Source organism: Piliocolobus tephrosceles, chromosome 5, assembly GCF_002776525.5.
Source record: "Piliocolobus tephrosceles isolate RC106 chromosome 5, ASM277652v3, whole genome shotgun sequence".
Taxonomy (NCBI): Eukaryota; Metazoa; Chordata; class Mammalia; order Primates; family Cercopithecidae; genus Piliocolobus; species Piliocolobus tephrosceles.
In genome coordinates this window covers 66,777,533-66,799,859 of record NC_045438.1, presented here as the reverse complement: position 1 = coordinate 66,799,859, position 22,327 = coordinate 66,777,533, and the positions used below count along the sequence as shown (strand labels likewise).

The window sequence follows — 22,327 nt, the reverse complement described above, 5'->3', positions numbered from 1 at the left end:
AGTTGCTAGAGGGAGCAGAGTAAAAAGAAAAGTCTGGAAGAAAAGAGACAAGTTAGGAAGTTACTGAATATCTAGCTCAGTGGCAATGTATGCGGGATGCAGGGAGGTGCTGGCATGGACAAGAACAAGCAGAAAGTTATGAGATTTTTATGGAGGTACAACTGGAGCTCCAGAGAGTCATGTATATGATTAAATGAAGAGCTGATTCAAATGGTCAGAGGATCTGGAAGAGTCCCAGAAATTTTGTCACACGCCTTGATTTCCCCCAATGAGAAAAACTAGAACCATTAACACTAATTTACAAAGATGCTATAAACAACAGTGAGGCATCTATTAGAACTTAGCTGCTTATGAACAGGCCCTTAAAAAAATGAAAGTTATTATAATTATTCTTTTTTTTTTTTGAGACGGAGTCTCACTCTGTCACCCAGGCTGGAGTGCAGTGGTGTGACCTCGGCTCACTGCAAGCTCTGCCTCCCGGGTTCACGCCATCCTCCTGCCTCAGCCTCCCGAGTAGCTGGGACTACAGGCGCCCGCCACCATGCCTGGCTAATTTTTGTATTTTTTAGTAGAGAGGGGGTTTCACTGGGTTAGCCAGGATGGTCTCGATCTCCTGACCTCGTGATCCGCCCGCCTCAGCCTCCCAGAGTGCTGGGATTACAGGTGTGAGCCACCGCACCATCCTGTAATTGTGCTTTAATCAAGTAATCTAAGTATTTCCTAGGGAAGTTTTCCCAAACTTTCTGGGTCTGAAGAATTACCTGAGGGTGAGGAGTGGGGCTCAAGAATTACCTGAGGGTGAGGAGTGGATTTATACTGAAATCCAATGCTCCAGATTGAAGCCTGAGCATTTGTATTTTTAACAGGTCATTTTTATGGCTAAGCATTTTCTCCCCTGAACATGGCAGAATGGGATGGTGAATTAGGCACCTAAACACGGTGGGGGAAAAAAGAAGTTAAGGCCGGGCGCAGTGGCTCATGCCTGTAATCCCAACACTTTGGGAGGCCCAGGTGGGCGGATCACTTGAGATCAGGAGTTCGAGACCAGCTTGGCCAACATGGTGAAACCCCATCTCCACTAAAAATACAAAAATTAGCCAGGCATGGTGGCGGCTGCCTGTAGTCCCACCTACTCATGCTATTCGGGAGGCTGAGACATGAGAATTGCTTGAACTCGGGGGGTGGAGGTTGCAGTGGAGATCTGCCACTGCACTCCAGCCTGGGTGACACAGCAAACCTCCATCTCAAAAAACAAAACAAAACAAAAAAGAAGTTGAAAGAAATCAGTTATCATAGTTCTTCAGATGTTCACTTTTTAACAGCTGTTTTCCCAAAAATACCATATCTGATGCCAGCATTTTTCACTGAAAAACTTCAGATGACTGAAACCAAAGCTGAGTAACTGCTTACAGAGAAAACAGCAACATTAAATGTATACAAGTACTTGAAACAATTCATCAATGATTTAGGGTGTGCTTTTCTAAAATGGAGCTTTCCCTGAGAGCGAACCAATGGGGCTGGAGTCTTAACCTCTGCAACAGGAGCATCCAGTCTTTTGGCTTCCATGGGCCATATTAGAAGAATTGTCACGGGCCACATATAAAATACACTAATACTAATGATAGCTGATGAGCAAAAAAAAAAAAAAAAAAAAAAAAAAAAAAAAAAAAAAAAAAAAAAAAAAAAGTCGCAAAAAAAAAAAAAAAATCTCAGAATGTTTTGAGAGTTTACGAATTTGTGTTGGGCTGCATTCAAAGCCATCCTGGGCCACATGTGGCCAGTGGGCCGCAGGCCAGACAAGCCTGTGCTACAAGATGTGGCTTGGCCTCCTTTCTGCTCCGATCTCCAGCAGCACAGAGATCAGGTGGTTTGCCCATCTTCAATCTCTGGTCCTCCCAAGCTACAATGCAAATTCCATGCTGGTATGGGCATCTGTCTTACTTAGGACACCGCATCCCCCTTATTTAACCCAATACTCAGCACAGGGGGCACACAGATAAACTAAGGAGAGAGGAGGAAAGGTGAAGAAGTAGAAGGAAATGAAGCACATATGGAGAAAAGAGAGAGAATGAAACCTACAGGCATGTGACACTTGGGGTAGCCAGCATCCATTCTCCCTCCCTAGTGCCCTCCCTTCTAAGTGGAGCAGGTAGCTGGGCTGCCACTGCAGAAGCCAAAGAGAGTCCCTGAGGCTTCTACCTAAATCTCTTCTCTTACTGCTGCAATACAGCCAAGGGGCGAGCACACACCCACAGCTTGGCCAATCAAGACTCCTTCTTTTGGGATACCATCACTTGAAAAAGAGATGGCAGGCTGAACGACTGGAGATCACTGAAGCCATAGCAATGCTGGGTGAAAAGTGACATTCCTGCCAGCTCAGAGCCTGGCCCTTGGTCCATTCCAAGATGCCTTCATATCCTTGCCATAAATGCCTATTTGCCTAACTTGCCCAGAATCAGTTTTTGCCACTTGCATCAAAAACCCTATTACAGAAAGCAAGAGAAAGGAGACTGGGGGGTGGGGGTAGGGAGAAAGGGGAATGTAGTGATTAAGAGTAGCCCAGTACCAGCAACTTCCTCATACTTTGGACAATTATCCCATCCAGAGATCAGAAGGAAGGTATTCCCTAAATACATATTTCCTTGTGAATTTATGAGAAGTATGTTTACAAACTATAATAAAGCTAAACATTCCCACAGAAGGTAATAAGACTTTTAAGACCTTAGAAGTCTTAAAAGACTGAGATGATATGTGGTAAAATAGTTACTAAACACATTTCCCATATCTACTAGAGCAGGGATACATACAGCAGTAATTCTCAATCCAGGCCCATATATACAACATGAATGAATGGGTAAAAGGCGTCTCACAGGCCAGTTTTGCCAGTGGGGTTCAAAGGTATCAATTTAAAAAGACGCTACTTTAAGGCTATTGCCTTTAAGTAATCTTTGGCCTAGTTTCATCACTACACTTGAGAACAATGAAACCACACTTACAAGTCACAGTTCCAATGAAAAAACAATATTCAGAATGTATCTTTTTGTGAAAAATCTAGAATTCAAAAGGAAAATCGGCTTAGTTTTGTGGATAAAAATAAAAAGAGATAAGAGTCTTTAAAGTCAAACATTTTGACTAAGCAATTAGGAGACTAGAGTCAGAAAGTCTGTACCCCGATACATGGAAGCTGCAATGCCCAAGCAGCACCGTCTTCGTCTGACCGGAGCTCTGCTATATATGGATTTTTACATACATTTTCTCACTTGGGTGTTATTATAACTGGGAGCTAAATGAATGAATATTACTTTAACTCTTTTATAGATGAAGAAAATGAATACTAGATTAGACAGCTTGCTACAGTCACAGAACAAGAAAACAGAAGACCAAAGACTGCAATTTATATCTTCTGACTTCTAGCACCATCCAGCAAATACTCCATTCCTCCACACTGCCTTGCAACAGAAGCAACATCGGAAATGCCTGCCAACTCACAGAATGAAGGAACTATCCGCACAGATACCCCTGGTTTATTACAAAGTTTTCAAAGAACACTGTACACCAAAACCAGCCTTTTATACCTGTAATTTCTGGTGATCGGCAGCTCCATCAGTAAGCTTTAACTGCCGGCTTTTGGCTTAGAGACATTTAACCAGCCCCTCATGTACTGGAATTTCCTGGGGGCAAGCTTACACCCCAATAGCTCTCCTTTAGCCTGAAAAGGTAGTGGCCAGATGGGGAAAGGCAATCAGACAGACCAGTCCCTGCTCACCTAGCTAAGCACCAGATCTTTGAGAAGCTGGCTCTGGATCCGGACTAGGGAAAGCACATGATCCAGGCAGACCTAGGCCAGACTGTCACCGAAACTGACACCAGAAAGAACAGAAACTCCTCAAGCTACACACTTTAAGGTTAACTCCAGAGACCAAAAACACAAGCAAGCAAGCAAAGAAACAAACAAAAAGACTTCAGGACAGACAATGAAGGGCACCAGGGAAAGCAGATGTTTTCCTACACAAACTTTGTTCTCCGCTGATCTCTGTGACACTAAAATACCTACATAGAAATCCTAGGATTTAAATATCCCAGATATGATCAGAAGTCAAGATTTAAAACTTTCCTGCCATGGAAAGAAACCGTACTGAGACGGGGGAGAAGGTGGTGACATTTCCAGGATTCTTATCCTGCAATCCTGAAGGATTTCTGTTCTAATTGCCATAGCCCCTTAATCTGCTGGTGTAACGGGGTCATTTCCAGCTAGTCAGTGAGAGAATGAAAAGTGGGAACTCACATGCCCCAGAAAAGAAATCTACATTTATATTCCTTTCATCCTCTCCAAAACAAATTGTTATTTTATCTTATTTTTCAGAAGGAATGAATATGAATAAAAATACTTTCTTCCAATTCTGTTAAGAGTTCTCTTCTCAAGGTCTATGAAGGAAATGGAATTGCTGTTACTCTCACTTTGCCCAGGGCGGCACTCAGGGAGAATATAAAGTTATTAGATAAATGCCACTGATATTCTACATTTAGCTAACTCATGTGCCCAAGCTCCAGGATCGTTCTGTGAAAGCCAGACCCGATCATCAGTTACAGTTAAGGCAGTCACCCCTTGAAAGGTGTAAATTTTTCTTTTGTGTACTTCTCCTTCAGTAACTCAGTAACAACTTCTAGAACATTCAGCTAAAAGGGTGAGGACACAATAAGATGGGGTAAGATGGGGAGACTAAGATTACAAGAACATTGTTTCTACCTGGACCCCTGGGTTGCAAAACCAAGCCAGAAAAGTAAAGAGAAGAAAGTATCAGTATTAGGAAGGGGAGCAAATTATGCAATATAAACTACCTGGTACCACACGGGTAAACAGGCCAGGAAGAATAAATGCTAATTTAGCATTCCCCCAGCGATTGGAGAGATGCTGCCTCCATGATGAAAACAATGTTAAAAAGCAGGGCTGACGGAAGAGCATTCTTCCTTGCCTGTAAGTCCCAACTCTACAATTCGCCCTGGACATGAGGTCCATCTCCCTAGTGAGGAATATATGCTGATTTATCTAAGTCTCTGGTTTTATATATACACACACACACAGACACACTTTTTTTTTTTTTAATTAAAGAGACAAAGGCCGGGTGTGGTGGCTCACACCTGTAATCCCAGCACTTTGAGAGGCTGAAGCGGGAGGATTACTTGAGGTCAGGAGTTCAAGACCAGCCTGACAAATATGGCAAAACCTGGTCTCTACTAAAAATACAAAAAATTGGCAGGTGGTGGTGGGCACCTGTAATTCCAGCTACTCGGGAGGCTGAGGCATGAGAATCGCCTGAACCCAGGAAGCAGAGGTTGCAGTGAGCTGAGATTGTGCCACTGCAATCCAGCCTGGGTGATGGAATGAGACTGTCTCAAAAATAAACAAATAAATAAATAAAACAAAGACACAGGGTTTCACTATGTCATCTCAGATGGTCTCAAATTCCTGGGCTCAAGTAATCCTCCCATCTTGGCTTCCCAAAGTGCTGGGATTATAGGTGTGAGCCACTGTGCCTAGCCTGATTTCTAGAAGTCTCTGGATTTGGCCACTGGGACACCACTGATCTTGAAGAAAATAGTTTATGCTAATGGGAGATGTTACTGGGAGTGGTACAAAGAAAAGGGTGGTTTCAACTATGTCAACAGGCATGCAGAAAGCGGCTTGTGGACAGGCAGGGAAAGAGAGGGAAAGAGCCCATGATAAAGTAAGATCTGAACAGGGCACACGCCCTAAGGGACCAAGAGACCAACTGAAAGGAAGAAGGCGGTTCAGAAGAGCTAAGGCAAAGTGTGGGGTTTGGGGTTTGCTTATTTGTTTACCAGGGGAAATAAGTACACATACCAGAGGGAAATTTAGAAAGGTAAAGTTTAGGAAGTCAACCACATGTTATTCACACACTGGAGAATCAAGTTGCCAAACACGAGGTACGGCAAGACTGCGTCAAACTTCCTTCTCCAAGCTACAAAGGATAAGCTGGAAATGCGTGTGGAATAGGAAACATGCCTGATTATTGGGACCTACTTATCTAGTCTTCAAATCATTTTTTTTTCTTTGAGACGGAGTCTCACTCTGTCGCCCAGGCTGGAGCGCAGTGGCGCAATCTTGGCTCATTGCAAGCTCCACCTCCCGGGTTCATGCCATTCTCCTGCCTCAGCCCCCGAGTAGCTGAGACTACAGGTGCCCACCACCACGCCCAGCTAATTTTTTGTATTTTTAGTAGAGATGGGGTTTTACCATGTTAGCCAGGATGGTCTCGATCTCCTCATCTCATGATCCGCCTGCCTCAGCCTCCCAAAGTGCTGGGATTACAGGTGTGAGCCACCAAACCTGGCCTCAAATCGTTTTAAGGACTGCAAACTCCTTCTCTGGCCCTTCATGCTAATGCTACCATGGTTACCCTGATATCCCATTTACACCAGTGAAATTACACTGTGTTAAGTGCACTTAAACAGCACGTTATACTTAGTAGGAATCTGAAGGATTTCTAAGTCAAAGTTTTTCCTTTACTTTACTTTTGGTGTTTAGTTTGTATTTCCACATAGTTCTCCCAGACCAGCTTTTACAAATGTAGTTTACGTTTGTATGTTTGTTTGAGACAGAGTCTCGTTCTGTCACCTAGGCTGGAGTACAGTGACATGATCTTGGCTTACTGCAACCTCTGCCTCCTGGGTTCAAGCGATTCCCCTGCCTCAGCCACCCAAGTAGCTGGAATTACAGGCGTGTGCCACCTTGCACGGCTAATTTTTCTATTTTTAGTAGAGATGAGGTTTTGCCATGTTGGCCAGGCTGGTCTTGAACTCCTGACCTCAAGTGATCCACCCGCCTCGGCCTCCCAAAATGCTGGGATTACAGGCGTGAACCACTGCGGCCGGCCCGATGCTGACCTGTTCAGACAGCATACTTCAGGTGTTAGAGGGGGCCTTTCCTGTGCATCTTCCATGCATACCTCTCACTCGTCCCTAGACAGGCTTGTTATTGATGCCAGTGAGTCTATTATCTTGGATCTGATGAGTTAAATTTTGGTCCCAGACTGAAAAGGTATGGTGTGTTTTTCATAAGAGCAGAAAAGCAGCATGAACATTTTCTATTTACGGTTATTAGTATATACACAAAGGTGTATTAGCCATACCTTGCTGTAAAAAGGAGAATCTTTACAGAATCTCTAAAACAAATAAAGAGCTGCTTATTACATTTCCAATAAAAACCAGTCAAGAAGTGAGAAACATCTGTAGCTCTTTTACAAGATCTGAAATGCTATCAGTAGGTCTCAGATTTAATCTAGTATTTAATTTAGGTTGGCCAATCCTGACAGTGCCTGGCATTTAAGGCTATATCCTTTATAAAACAAAACTAGAGCAGACTTGTAACAGAAAATTCTCAAAAACAGGGGCGGGGCAGGGGGTAGAGGGAGAGTTGAATCTGGATGAATTTTTTCTAACTGTCAAGGCCCATATTGCTATTTTATAGCAAATGCTTCAGATTGTACAAGATAACACACAATTCAGTTGATTCTCTGAAGCAAATCTAAGGTTGATATGAAAAATGTTAACAGATATTTTGTAAAGAAACAGAGGAGCAGCGCTGCCCAGTAGATACATTATGCAAGCTACATATACAATTTAAAAATTTCTGGTAGCCACATTAAGGAAAAAAAAATTTCAGTAATATATTTTATGTAATCCACTACACACAAATCATTTCAACCCTGTTTTTGAGAATTTTCCATTACAAGTCTTCTCTGATTTTGTTTTATAAAGGATATAACCTTAAATGCTAGACAATGTCAGGATTGGCTAACCTGTATTAAATACTAGATTAAATAGAAAATCTATTTCAGATCTTAAAAGAGAGCTACAGACGTTTCTAATGTCCTGACTGGTTTTATATCATCCATATAAAATATTAAGGTATTTCACATTTTTTTGTTCAAACTAAGTGTTTGAAATCCGGCATGTACTTTATGCTTACAACACATAATCAATTCAGACTAGCCACATTTCAGGTCCTCAGGAGCTACAAGTGGCTAGTGGTTATTATATTGGATAACAGGATATTGACCAACATTTCTTGTAAATACAGTTGTAAGGAACACAAAAGCAGATAAGAAAAAATGGAATTTTATCACATGAATTCAAGGACATTTTAATATTTTTAGTAAAGCTATATAATTATCCTGATTGGTATTAAAAATAAATTGAAATCCAAAACTAAAAGTAGGAATAACAATGCTTGAACAAGATGGCAAATATCATTCAAAATAACAATTTAAACACTAGGCTAGAAAGTTCTTTGTCGCTACTATTCGTACGTGTTTTGCAGAGCTTTGACCAATTCAATAAGACCTGAACCAAAATTTGGTAGAGGAGAAAATAATATTTGATTGCAGATTATATGATTATGTATCTAGAAAACCTAAGGGAAATAACTGAAAACTTATTTGAATCAGTGAGTTCAAAAAAATTACTAGGTACAAAATATATAAAATAACCAAAGTTTCGTAGAAAATAGAATTATCACTAAATTTGATTATATGTTATATGATTATGTATCTAAAAATCTAAGGGAAATAACTGAAAATTTAGTGAGTTCAGTAAGGGAACTAGGTACAAAATAAATATAAAATCGGTAGCAGTAGCTAGTTTAGACGGGTGTGGCGGTATGCACCTGTAGTCCCAGCTACTTGGGAGGCTAAGGCAGGAAGACGGCTGGAGCCCAGAAGATGGCTGCATTCCAGGATGGACGAGAGCAAGACCCTGTATCTAACAAAAGAGTCAGTAACACTTGAATATGCCATCAATAATGAAAAAGGAATGCATTTGATAGCAACGACAAAAAGCAAATACCTGAGAATAGAGAAGAGATTTCAAGGCTACTGCAACAAGTAATCATGTCATGTCAGAAATGTGGAGATCTAGAAAAGCACGTGTTTGGGACATTACTTGTAATAGTGAAAAGCTGAAAACAATAATTTCCAACAGAAGTCATTAGGCATAATATTGTGCATCTGCCTGATGAAATAGTATGACTATTAAAATTCTGGGCTGTAAAGATTGCTTTCTAATACGAAAAATTGCCATGGTAGAATATGAAGTCAGAGAAGAATGTAAGATCACAGTACCCTGAATTATTACAATTTAAAAAAAAATATATATATATATATTTTTTTTTTTTGAGGCGGAGTCTCGCTCTGTCACCCAGACTGGAGTGCAGTGGCCGGATCTCAGCTCACTGCAAGCTCCGCCTCCCGGGTTCACACCATTCTCCTGCCTCAACCTCCCAAGTAGCTGGGACTACAGGCGTCCGCCACCTCACCCGGCTAGTTTTTTTTTTGTATTTTTTAGTAGAGACGGGGTTTCGCAGGGTTAGCCAGGATGGTCTCGATCTCCTGACCTCGTGATCCGCCCGTCTCGGCCTCCCAAAGTGCTGGGATTACAGGCTTGAGCCACCACGCCCAGCCAATTTAAAATATATATATTTTTTAAAAAAAGAACAGGTCAGCATGAGAGCGGGGGCTGGCCCAGGGTTCACACATGAGGGCCTACAAAAGCACATGGCAAGCACAGACATGAATAAATTCCTTTAGCTTGCATCTACAAAGTATTACGCCCAGTCTTTTTATTTTTATTTATTTTTTAATGTGCAATTGATAACCACCTGGTCTACCTGAGTTACCCCTGACTATACACTCACTAGCTGAGTAATCACGGATAACATACTTAATCACTCAGCACCTCCATTTCTTCATCTGTAAAACGGGGGAAATAAAAATATCTATTTCAGAGTTTGAGGATCAAATGAAACAGGATATGCAGAACCCCCGGGAAAGTGCCTGGCACATAGTAAGCATCCAAGAAACGTATACCACAAAAATAACAGTGTACACTCCATTGTCTTAGTTTCTACCAAGAGCCGACTGTAAGATCATTAATTAGCAGTTTCATCCACTAATTGGAAGCTTGATATCCACTAATAAGTGGCTTGTCATCCACGAATCTGTCATCAACTAAGGAATAGCAAAGTATACGTTCACTAACAGATAAAATCTGGGTCATTTTGACAGCACCCGATCACTCAATCACCATCAAAGGCTGTAGAAATCCAGGTTACAGCCAATACTTCAGGCGAAGAAATCATCACGTCTTAGGGATGGTTTTCCAAGAGATGCACAGGAACTTCACCCTTTCCCTGGTGCTTTCTAGCCTGTACAGGTTAGGCAGGTGCGTGTGACTCTCCACTCCCAGACCCAATCCCTCTGTCTCAGCTCAGTCCAGTGCTGAACAATCAAGGTAATCTATGGCAGGGATGAAGTGGGGAGGTAACCCCACACCCGTTCTCTGTTCCCCCAGACTTACCTGCAGAGCTACAGCCTTCACCATTCCTAAAGATATTCCTGTGTTTCTCACTTTAGAATTTCTGCCCATCCACTACTATAACCCAGTGCTTCCAGAAAGAAAAATTAAACCCCAAATATCAACCACTCTCATCCATGAGATCTTTTGTCTTTCTTGAAGGGAGTTAGAGAAAGAATGTAGGATTGCAGATAAAAGTAAAAAGCACTGGGAAATCTCCAAATAGCAGTGTGCTTACTTTAGGGACAAAGGATAAAAAGAGTCGTCAAGAGCTCTGCAGTGGGCTAAGGAGAGACGCTACTCATGAAGAACAGGTGAGGATGGCAGAAAGCAGGTGAGCCAGTGCTTGAGACTAAAGGAAGAAGAAAGAGATGATCATATGGTTTACTCCCCTACCTCTACTTTCTCCTCTTTTCTCCATATACCATCATGCTCCGGCTAAGCTCTTCACTCCATCCCTTTCCTTGTCCCAGTGGGCAGATGGGCAATTCCACATCAGGAAGGGATGCTTTTCTGGCAAATCTGAATTCAGGTCTCCAGAGAATACTGGTATATACGGTGGCAAGGAACCGCAGGAAACAGGCGGAGTTAAGACACAGATGTTTGAAGACTAGCCTGAAAAACTACCTAGAGTGCCATTTAACATTTTTTTTTTTTTAAATGGGAAACATACCCTGCGACTCTAAAGAAGCTCAAATAAATTTCAGGATGGTGAACATATTAGAAACAGTAAATATGTACTAAGTATTATGAACTATGATTATAAATAAAAGAATCAAAGAACGTAAGATGAACTTGAGAAACACTATTCCCCGACCCAAGCAAACTTAATTAACTACATAAAGTATATATAAACAGGCTGGGCACAATGGTGCACACCTGTAATCCCAACACTTCGGGAAGCCGAGGCGGGAGGATCACTTGAGGCCAGGAGTTCGAGACCAGCCTGGCCAACATGGTGAAACCCCCGTCTCTAGTAAAAATACAAAAATTAGCAGGGTGTGGTGGCACATGCCTGTAATCCCAACTACTCGGGAGGCTGAGGCACAAGAACTGTTTGAACCCAGGATGCGGAGGTTGCAGTGAGCCAAGATTGCACCACTGCCCTACAGCCTGGGTGACAGAGTAAGGCTCTGTCTTCAAAAAAAAAAAAAAGTATACATAAGTGACAACTCCCAGGCACTCCAAAAGGTGAAAAATGTCTGTGGGACATAGGACTCAGGGCCACCTTCATTACTGAATGAGACTTCAGCAGGATCCTTGAAATACTGTTTCTCCAAAAGAATACAAAAGCTTTATGTTTTTAGGGCAGAAAATGCTCCCCTCCGCCCCTTTACTACTTAGCTTTTGTTTCATTGTTGTTGTGTTGACATTAATAAGCAATCTAAGGACAGTATTCAGTTTTCAAGACCTGATACTCATTTCATATACAAGATTTTCTTTTCTTTAGAAAAAAACATTGAGGTAATTTTTTCCTTTAACATCCTTTCTATCTAGGTTTTCAATTTTTCTTTTGGCAAAAATCAGTTTTCTTTCTGATATTTTCACTTAAAATAGCTCATCAGTGTCACTATGAACCATAAACATTATCTGAAACACTTACATGACTTTCTCTGGGACTAAGTCATGCTTTTGTCTTTTTCCCATGAATCACCTGACAAAAAGTAGTGGTAACAACAGGTATACTCACCATCCCATGGCAGAAAACCCAGGAGAACACCAGAAAGGAAAAGCTGTAGTTAACTGACATTTAGAGTTTGGTGCCAGCTCCTAAGGCTGCCTTATCTTTAATTAGAAACCAAATTACCTTTGTCTGTTCACTGTCGGGGTCTTCAAGCCAGGCGTAAGGGTCACAAATTTTATGTCCATGATAATCCTGTACCTGTAAAAGACAAAATGAGGTATTAGATAATTACTTTCTAACCCCGATTAAAACTGGTATTTTTTTAATGTAATGGAGAAATACGAAAGGGATGGACAAAAATACTAATTGGCTCACTGGCAACGTGTCTGCCCAAATTACCACATGAACCAAAGTTGGCAGGTTCTCAAAGGTGTCAAGCCACCCTTCATGAAAAGAATGTTTTAGCTAGAGAGGAAAGAAAGATGAAAGGTCAGAACAGGAAACCGCTCTGTCCCTACAACGCAAAACAAAGACCTGCCACTGTGCTAAAGAAACTTGAAAACGTGCTGTCAGCAGCCAAGCACAGAATGACACAATACAGTGGACAATACAGTGGGCACACAAGAAGGGCACGTCAGGGAGGGGGCTCACACACACGTGCTCATTCTCCTGTTCCACTGAGCTTCCCAATGATTAGAAAATCTCCCTGCAATATAGCCCAGTCAGTTTTGCTTTTAAGTCTAAACCGCCAAAAAGCAAGTTACTAATATGTAGTATAATGATTCTAATTGACATATGTTTAAAAAGCTGACTTAAATGCAATGGCAAAACATTTTAAAACTAACGCCTTTCTTCCTTTTTATTGTTATGAAATCCTTTTTTTTTTTTTTTAATGTTTACAAAAAGAAGGTGCAAAAGCATCACCCATTCAGGTTACCACGATATTGGAGGAAATAAAACTGCTTAGTATAAGTAGAACCCAGCCAAAGGAAGCTTTCTGGAGCTTCTAAGGCCTGGCCTTAGAAGTCACCTGAAGGCATCTGAAGGAGCAAGTACAAGCAGTTTTCACCACCCCTCAAGTGATTATGCCAAAAGTATTATCCAGCAGTAAAATCACTACAAAATCTCTCCACCTGATACCATCAAGATTAACCTCATTAGGGCAGGGTGTGGTGGTTCACACCCGTAATCGCAGCACTTTGGGAGCCTGAGGCGGGCGGATCACTTGAGGTCAGGAATTCAAGACCAGCCTGGTCAACATGGTGAAATCCTGTCTCTACTCAAAATTTAAAAATCAGCTGGGCATGGTGGCAGGTGCCTGCAATCTCAGCTACTCGGGAGGCTGAGGCAGGAGAATCTCTTGAACCCAGGAGGCAGAGGTTGCAGTGAGCTGAGACCACGCCATTGCACTCCAGCCCAGGCAACAGAGCAAGACTCCATCTCAAAAAACAAAACAAAACAAAACAAAAAGATTAACCCCATTAATGAAACCACACTGACAATGTCTTGCCAATCAAGTCTCTGAACCACTCCAACGTTCTGGTTAAGGCTTTTTGTATAAGGCTGTTGGGAAGACTACCTCTATCTCAGATGAATTTTTAATCTGTCTCCTTGCTTTGTTCTACAATGCCAGAAGGTAAGGGCTATTTCCTAAAGAAAGCTTAGCGCTGCTCTAGTTGCAGTGTGGCTGCTGGCTAGGTGAGAACAATCTCCCTGGCCCTTACAACACTGGGCCCTCCACATCTGTCCTCGTCTGATGCCAGCTGAAAGAACTCCTGGGGAAATGCACAACTGGATAAATGGGCAGGTAAGCCAGAACATTCTGTATATATTCTCATTAAACAACTGACGGAGCAAGAGACATAAAAACAAGAGCAAGGAACTTAAAACCCGACTAAAGCCTCTCCTGATGGGTCTTCATAAAGTTACCAATTTCCAATCCTGACCTCTCTAAATTTTAGCAGATTGTCACCACCGAACAAAAGCTTTTTATCTTCTCATCTGCAAGTCTTTTACATTTTACACACCTTGAAGTGGTTATAAAATAGGCTTAAAATAACAATCTTCTTTTCCTAGCATTAAGAAATCAGAAAATTTTGAATTGTAAAGCATCTTTCAATCATACACTTCTAGGAGCAACAGCAGGGACAAGGTTGGGTAACATGCCCAGAACCATACCAAGTTCAGAACCAGACCTGGGACTAAAGCAGTCAGCCCACCGTTTTCCCCAAACACTCATCAGAGGGGGCAGAATAGACACTTAAAACATGTTCCTGGATTATGTTACTAAATTCAAGCATATCCAGAAATTTACACCAAGCAGCCCTATCTGCTCAGACCAGGCAACACCATCTAACAGCAGATGGAAGTTATTGATCAGATATTTTTAACTAGGATAAGAAACTGATTCTCTCTAGGACAATTCCACAGTCAATCCCAGGAGTCACAACTCCCCACCTCCAATTTTTTCTAAGACCACACCCTACAAATGAGGTGGGTGTGTCTTACTGCCACGTCCCTTGAATCAAATTCTTCCACCTGATTTAAGTTTGCTAATCATTCTTGATCTCCCCAAGAGGCTTTAAAAATAGAGCCCTGATAAGGTACTGTACTACTTAATCCTGTTCAATATTTGTACCGTTCAACAGTTCACCCACTGCCTTCAGGACAAAGTGCAGACTCGTACACACAGCAGGCAGGACCCATCAAACCTGCCCTGGTCATCTTTCAAGCCCCATGCCAGTTTATCCACCTACTGATGGTCTGATCAGAATGGCCTTCTTGCCACCCTACAAACAAATGCAATTCCGCAACCATCCAGGTCTGCCTAGCTATGCCTTTATTTTAGTCACAGGATCAGAAATGTCCTTTGTCCCTTACCCAACTGGTCAACTTCCAGACTCAATTTACATAATACCTCCTCCTGCTGATGGAAATTAGTCCCATCCTATTCTGTGTTCTCCTCTCATACTAAATCCTCTTCTATCAGAGTGCGAGTCCCCTGTAGTAGGCCTGTATTTCTGGATAGCAACTCTCTTAAGCAGTGGTCAATGGCATTGCACAAGAAGTGTCACGGCTTCCAAATTGCTGCCCAAAAAGGCAGAACTCCACCAAAACGGTTTCAATGCTCCAACACTTTCAGCAGAATATTGAGCATGTGGATGAAGGTGCTCAAGTGAAAGAGACAGAAAGCTACAGCAATCCCCAGCTGATACTGGGGAGAAACAAACCCATCCTAGAAACCAAAGGTTACAATTTAAGCAAATACCTAAGTCAAGCCTAGGGCTTAGTAACCAAATCTTAACGCAAAAAAAAAAAAAGATACTCCACCGTAGGCTGAGGGAACCACAGAACAGGATTCAGACTGGGCCAGAGCTACATTCCCTTGGCCATGAGGCTTCGAGTTATCATGAGTTGTTTAACGAGAAGGAACTGGAGTGTATTAAAATCCACAGTATACCCTTCTGAGTTAATTGTTTATAATCTTTTAGATGTCTTCATAAAATCCCCACTTAAACCTTTCATGAACTATTAAACACAGATAAATAACCTGTAGGATTTAGGCACCCAGAGTGGTGAAAAACTAACAAGTAACTCTAAAAACAAACTTAAAACTGCACTTATCAAACCACAGAATGGGTAGTTCTTTATATTCTGAACCTCAAGAACCAGAACCAAATAGTCACATGTCTTCCCATTACTAGTCTGGAACACTGCAGTGCTAGACTGTCACGTGAATGAATGAATGAATGACAACATTCCTACTGCAGAAGCAAGTAAGTCCTATGGTCAGTCCAAATATTTCACATAGAGAAAAAAGGCCCATAACAGGTAAGAGCTGCTAAAAGTCACCTAACTAGTGAATGACAGAACCAGAACTAGCACTCTGGTCTTTTCATTTAGTCCAGCCTCTTTCTCTATTCTAGCAGGATCGCTTTACTCCCATATACAAAGGAAACAACCCTTTAAATCACAGGAATAGAGCTTCTTGAGCTGTTAGGGTGAATTTAATAAGCAAGCAGCTGAGCAGACTGAGAAAACATGGTTACCAGATGGCCACTGGTCAAAGAAACTATGAATGAATACATCGGTGTCACTTGGAAGTCTTAACTTAAAACAATATGTCCTTTAAAGCGTCAGCACCCTTTACTCCAATGTAACACGTGCTTTAAAGTAAACACTTTCTGGCATAAATCGGGAAAGTAAACAGAAAAACATTAAAACTGTGTTACAAAAATACATACTCATTCTGATTATATTTTAAGTAATCTGAGAAATGTAAGAGAATTAGTAAGAGAATCATGGCCACATGTGGATGCAATCCAGTTCTTAAGACGTCAAATTCACGTTTACACAAAAAAGGTGTCTGCCCAGAATTCCGCCTACTGGATCTCAACAGTTACCTTGAGTTCATCTGCAGCTTAGGCAAATGGTGGTCAACTCCGCCACTAGACAAAACTTACTTATTCTGAAAAAGATCAACCCCTCTCCCTTCTAAGACCTCCTCTCGCCCTCTCTCAACTCCTTCTCTTGTTTAAGAAAACATGGATCAGCATGGCCACACTATGGGGTCACTGCTCCGCCTTCCCCATTTCTGTCTGGGTCTCTGGCACCCCCAAGGCCCAATGCGCATCATCCGACCTGGGACAGGGTAGGCGCTCAACACACCTTTTAAAATGGAACGAATATGCTTCAACTCTAAGGACTTTTAAAGTGTAAGTTTTAAAAAGTTTGTTTTCGTTTTTAAATGTGACATCATATCTCACACACACACACACACGCACACGCACACACCAGCGGACACTTTCTCCTACCACCATATTTAAGCAAGAGGCTTCGCCAGTCAAAAAAGCAGTGACACTGTCTGTCTTCCCACTCCCTACAGACACTCATTCCTACCCGGGCGTCTGCCCTTGACCCCATTGATTCTGGAAAGCGGCCGGTCGGCGCTGCCCACAGACTCCGCCGTCAGCACTAGCAGAGTGACCGCCCGCGGGGCCCCAGCGCTGTAGAGGAGCCCCGCGCCCCCGGCCCAATTCTCCCAAACAAAGGCCGAGGGGGAGGGGAAGGACGCGGGGGTCAAAGGACTGCAGGGAGAGGAGCTGCGAGCGCCACGGGTCAGGCCGGCGGGGCACCTGCGCCCGGGAGCCCTGTAGGCGGGGGCAGGGGTACTTACGGCAGTCTCGTCGCGGTACACGTCGGGGTACTGAAGGGACAGCATGGCCGGGAACAGGCAGGGGGCAGCGTGGAGGGGCGCGGGCTCCGGGAGCGGACCTGAGCGAGCCGGACTGACCGCGAGGCGCGGCTGGGGCGCAGGCAGCGGCGGGGCGGGCGGCTCACGGCCACAGCTAGCACAAACCTACTGGCAGCGCGGCGGCGAGGACGTGCAGAAAGCAGGAAGCCGCTGTCGGCGAGGCCGGGAGCCCCTCCCCGGCGGGCGGGCCCAGCGGCGGCGGCGGCGGCGGCGGCGGCGGCGGCAAGAGGGAGCGGGCGGTGCCGAGCGTGCGCCAAGGCCGGCGCACAGCTCCCTCTGCAGGAGCGCCGGCCGCGCCCGCGCCGCCCGGGCGCATGGAGGCACGCTGGCTACGCGCTCGCCCACGCCCGGCCGCCTGCCCTGCCTCTGCGCCTGGGACACGTCCCTCCACCGAGGCCGGGTCCCCGCCCCTTCCCCAGCGCCCTGCCTCGCTTTGGCCGCGCTCGCAGGACTGCCTGTAGGAGAGTGAAGCCCCTGGGTTTCCTTGCTGATAGAGTCCGCCACTATCCCCAGCCTTCCTGTTGCCGGGCTGGGTACGGCGGCGAAGGGAGACCTTGCCTCTCCCCAGCCTTGGAAGCAGAGGGTTGGAAATGGCCTTATGTCCACTGCCTGCGACGCTGGACTTGAAGGGAAGAAGTAATCGATCACGATGACCGTGAAAGAAACACGTCTCCCTTCATCCCAGGACCCCTGGTGGACACTGGGTGGCTTAGCATCCGGACTATGGAGATGCTTTGGAGGTGTTGGCAGGACTACGACTGAGTCCTTATTAGAGATTTACCAGTTGAGAAACGACCAAGATTAAGAGGCCTGGAACTCATCGGGGGTATTTTATTTATCCTGCCTGTTCCTCATTTCCCCTCCTGCTGTCATGCTTGTTTATTGAACACCTACTGTTTATGGGGGAAAAAAGATATTAAACAAGATGCTTGACCTCAAACCCATGAAAATTTAACAATTACATGTCATCATCCTCGGGCTAGCAGCGGTATGTGTTCTGGTCTTACTTCCTGGACCACCCAGAAGAGACTTTATAGCCCCAGTCATCAGGGATATAGTGTGTGCCCAGTATGTTTTCTATCCCTTGGCTTCCAAAAAGTCCTGGAAGAAAGAATAGGTGTAACCAGAAAGTCCTTCATGTCCTGAATCTAAGTGGATATGGTAACTATTGTAAACTTGTGTCCTCCATCTCTTTTGTGATATGGTCCCAATTCCAGGCCTCGCCCTTAGTTCACCATTTCCGTTCATAGTGATGTGTCATCATTTCTGCGTCTGATCCCAGCTACCCCTTCCTTGGGCAATCTGAGAATTCTCAGTTCTGGGAGAACTCACGCTATTGATAACAAACTTCGTGCAAACACAGGGGCATAGCCCGCTACAGCCCAGAAGTCCCAATTCCAGTCCCCACCTCCTGCCTTCCCTAGCTGTCACCTGATGCAGGGACTGGCAGGCATTGTCTCCTTCTGCCACTGTGATGGATTTTTTTAAAGAGCAACCCAGGAGCACTTGACCCAGCAGACCCCCTAATGATCATGTTAATGCTTATTGAGTGTTTTTTTCAGTGCATCAGCAAACTATGCTTATTGTTTTTCTCAATGTATCAGGAAAGTATCTAGAACTAACGTCCCGATTTTATAGTTAAGGAAAACTGGGACTGACTTTTGCCCAGGACTTCACAAAAAGTGAAAAAGTAGAGCCAGGATTCAAACCTAGGTCTCTCCAATACCAATGCTCATTCTTAACCACTCTGACGGCCCTCCTACCCATAAATAAGTAGAGATACTCTAGAGTCTAGGGGCACCCCTTAGCAGGGAAAACTTCAATTTAGCAGGACCTAAAGAAAATGTGGAAATTGTGGTACCCAAAAGACAAATCAAACCTCAGATACCATCCTCTCTTTCCTTTCAGTCAACGGTTCTGGTGCCCAGTTCCTCTGGGCCCTGAGAGCTAAAGGTTTGTAGTGGCACAGACAGTGCAGTAGGCTCCCAGCAGTAGGTTGTCTGCACCTGGAGTGAGATGGAGTGGGAGGGAAGATGGGAGAGCACCCTTTCCCCTCCCATTGGCCACATCAGTTGCACTTCCGTTTGCCAATGTGTTGTCTCCTTTGATCCTTATAGCAAAGACCATTTTACAGATGAGGAAAAGGAATCTCAGCAGCTTTAAGGGAATTAGTTCAAAGTCATCACACAGCTAAGACAATACAAAATTCATATTCATCAGTTGACTGCAAAGTCAACTTTGTCCATAGACAATGAAGAGAAAGGAAGTATTTGAACTATCTCAGAATGGAAGTGCTACCTCCAGAATAAATACCAGAGCACTCTTTGACCTCTGACACATAGACTGTTTTCAGGGGAATTGTAGAATTTACACCATGATAACTCATGCTCTAACTCAGAACCCTAGGCCCTTGGGGGAATGAGGGTGAGCAGAGACACAGAAGGACTTCCAGGGCAGCCTTCAACCTCTCTTCTGACCTCAAACTTTGTGCCCCACTCAGTTAAGCAGAGGCACCCTCCGAAGAAAGCAGGCTAGTGATCATTTACTGCTGCCTGGCTGTCTCTACCCCACCTTGAGTTGCTTATGAAAGCAACACCCACCCACATGTGGTCTCCAAGAGAGGATTTCTGGTAAATGCACGAGGATGCCCACCCAAGGGGCGAAGTGGGAACTGAAATACATCTCGCTCTCCACTTGCCACACTGCAAACAGGTGCTGGCACATTCACCTGGAGGAAGGGGTGTCTTAGTCTCAAGGGGCTGCACCTTCCCGGGTAAAGGATATTTTTCTAATTCACACAAGGGTGCTGTCTTGTTAGCACCCCTTAGAGATGGATGCTTTGAGTGCTGCCTGGATAATCCACCCTTTAATCTGACTCTGGTTACCAGGGTAGCTAGCTAACATACTGACTAATTGGTGGAGTGCAGTCATTTCAGACTATGTTTCCCCAAAGATTTATGTTGCTTTTTCCAGTGTGACCGTTAGTGGAAATTCTTATGTATTCTTGTATATCTAATCTTTGCAAGGCATCATGAAATGTGAAATAGCACCTAGGATAAGAGTAAGTAAGATTCTCTTTCAGGCTCTGTCACTAACTGGTTTCCTAACTTTGAATGAGTCCGTCATATCATCAATATTGTAATTTAGAAATTGTGGCAGTTGGGTCAGGTGGTTTCAAAAGAATCTAAGATTCTTTAATTCTGAGTGGGAACAGAAGATACAGGAACCTCAGAAGTAACTCCGAACTAAGAATAAGATTGTCCTGAGAGAGAATTGTCCAAACCTTATGGACAGATGCCGGTAAGATTGGGCAGTAATTATCTGTCTACTGAAAAGACTTTCTCCATAGTTTTCTTCTGTTTTCAAACAATTCACAAGAGAAGATTTGGCTCTAGGGACTATTGTTGGGCCTGTAGTCCATACTAAATTCATAGATCTGACCTTTTCAGGAACTATAACTGTTCCCTTATTTTATTTATTTGTTTATTTATTTATTTTTTTGAGACAGAGTCTTGCTCTATTGCCCAGGCTGGAGGGCAGTGGCGCGATCTCAGCTCACTGCAAGCTCTGTCTCCTGGGTTCACGCCATTCTCCTGCCTCAGCCTCCCAAGTAGCTGGGACTACAGGCACCCACCACCAGGCCCAGCTAATTTTTTTCATATTTTTAGTAGAGACCGGTTTCACTGTGTTAGCCAGGATGGTCTTGATCTCCTGACCTCGTGATCCACCCACCTCGGCCTCCCAAAGTGCTGGGATTACAGGCGTAAGCCACTGCGCCAGCCCTGAACTGTTCCCTTCTAATACCCTACTCTCAGCATAGGCATATGGTTAAAAGGAGATCTGAAGTGTCTGGAATTACAGCTGTGAAATCCAGGTCTCCACCTCATTCTTCCGCTTCTCAGTTTAATGCTTGGCTGAATTAAGCACTAAACTGAGAGGATAGGGCTGAATTCAATCCAGATTAACAATGTGGGCAGAGAGAGTAAATCAAGAATGAATCTGAAGTATTTTTCTACTTCAGTTCATGGAACTTATTTAAAGCATTTCTAATGAAGTTCCTAAGATAGGAATGTTTTTAAATCAGGAGAGAGGAATCTCTTTTCTTACGCCAATTGTAGGAGAAAAATCAGGTGTGGCCCCCTGCATGAAAAATTAACTTGTTTCATTTAAGTAGAAAAAGAGTAGAAAAAGATGAAACGATCTATTCATCTACTGTTTTTTTTTTTTTTGAGACGGAGTCTCACTCTCTGTTGCCCAGGCTGGAGTGCAGTGGCCGGATCTCAGCTCACTGCAAGCTCAGCCTCCCGAGTAGCTGGGACTACAGGCGCCCGCCACCTCGCCCGGCTAGTTTTTTGTATTTTTTAGTAGAGACGGGGTTTCACCATGTTAGCCAGGATGGTCTCAATCTCCTGACCTCGTGATCCACCCGTCTTGGCCTCCCAAAGTGCTGGGATTACAGGCTTGAGCCACCGCGCCCGGCTATTCATCTACTGTTTTAAATGGAGAACTGAGAACTTAATACCATTCAATAAATACAATGTATAATAGAAAATGTGTCAGTTCAAAATGATTGGGTATAAAGTTAGAGAGGGAGGAGTTTAGGAAGGAAAAGAAAGGGGGAAAATGGGATAGACAAAGCAAGATGGACACACAGCATCACAGCTTTGCTCATACCAAGAAAAGTAAAGATAAGCACAAAAAGATAGTATGGAGACAGGTAAGCACATGAAAACCTGCAGAAAATCAGGGTTGGACAACTGCAAAGAGAGTTTCATGGAGCAACATTTCATCTTGTGGCCTTTAGGATATTGTTACAAATTTTAAGTTCTATTGGAATTTGTAAAACTCTAGGATAATTAATGATTATCCTCTTGGTGCTTTTTTTTTTTTTTTTTTTTTTTTTTTTTGAGACAGAGTCTTGCTTTGTCACCCAGGCTGGAATGCAATGGTACAATCTCGGGTCACTACTACAACCTCTGCCTGCTGGTTCAAGTGATTCTCCTGCCTCAGCCTCCTGAGTAGCTGGGACTACAGGTTCCACCACTATGCCCAGCTAATTTTTGTATTTTTTTTTTTTT

General features: G+C 43.6%; 1 protein-coding gene across 2 annotated transcripts in view; it reads right to left on the bottom strand.

Moving 5' to 3' along the window:
- Window positions 1–17,354, bottom strand: part of PREP (prolyl endopeptidase) — a 133,370-nt gene extending 116,016 nt beyond the window's left edge. Inside the window, exons 1-2 of one of the 2 annotated variants that reach the window (XM_026454413.2) lie at window positions 17,172–17,354; window positions 12,179–12,253 (exon numbers count right to left, since the gene is read on the bottom strand). In XM_026454413.2, the coding sequence (XP_026310198.1) occupies window positions 12,179–12,253; window positions 17,172–17,216 (120 nt within the window). In that variant the 5' untranslated portion in view covers window positions 17,217–17,354. Of the gene's footprint in view, window positions 1–10,767; window positions 10,918–12,178; window positions 12,254–17,171 lie in introns of those variants that run through there. The other variant, XM_026454414.1, reaches the window with a different exon arrangement.
- Window positions 17,355–22,327: the final 4,973 nt, after the last annotated feature.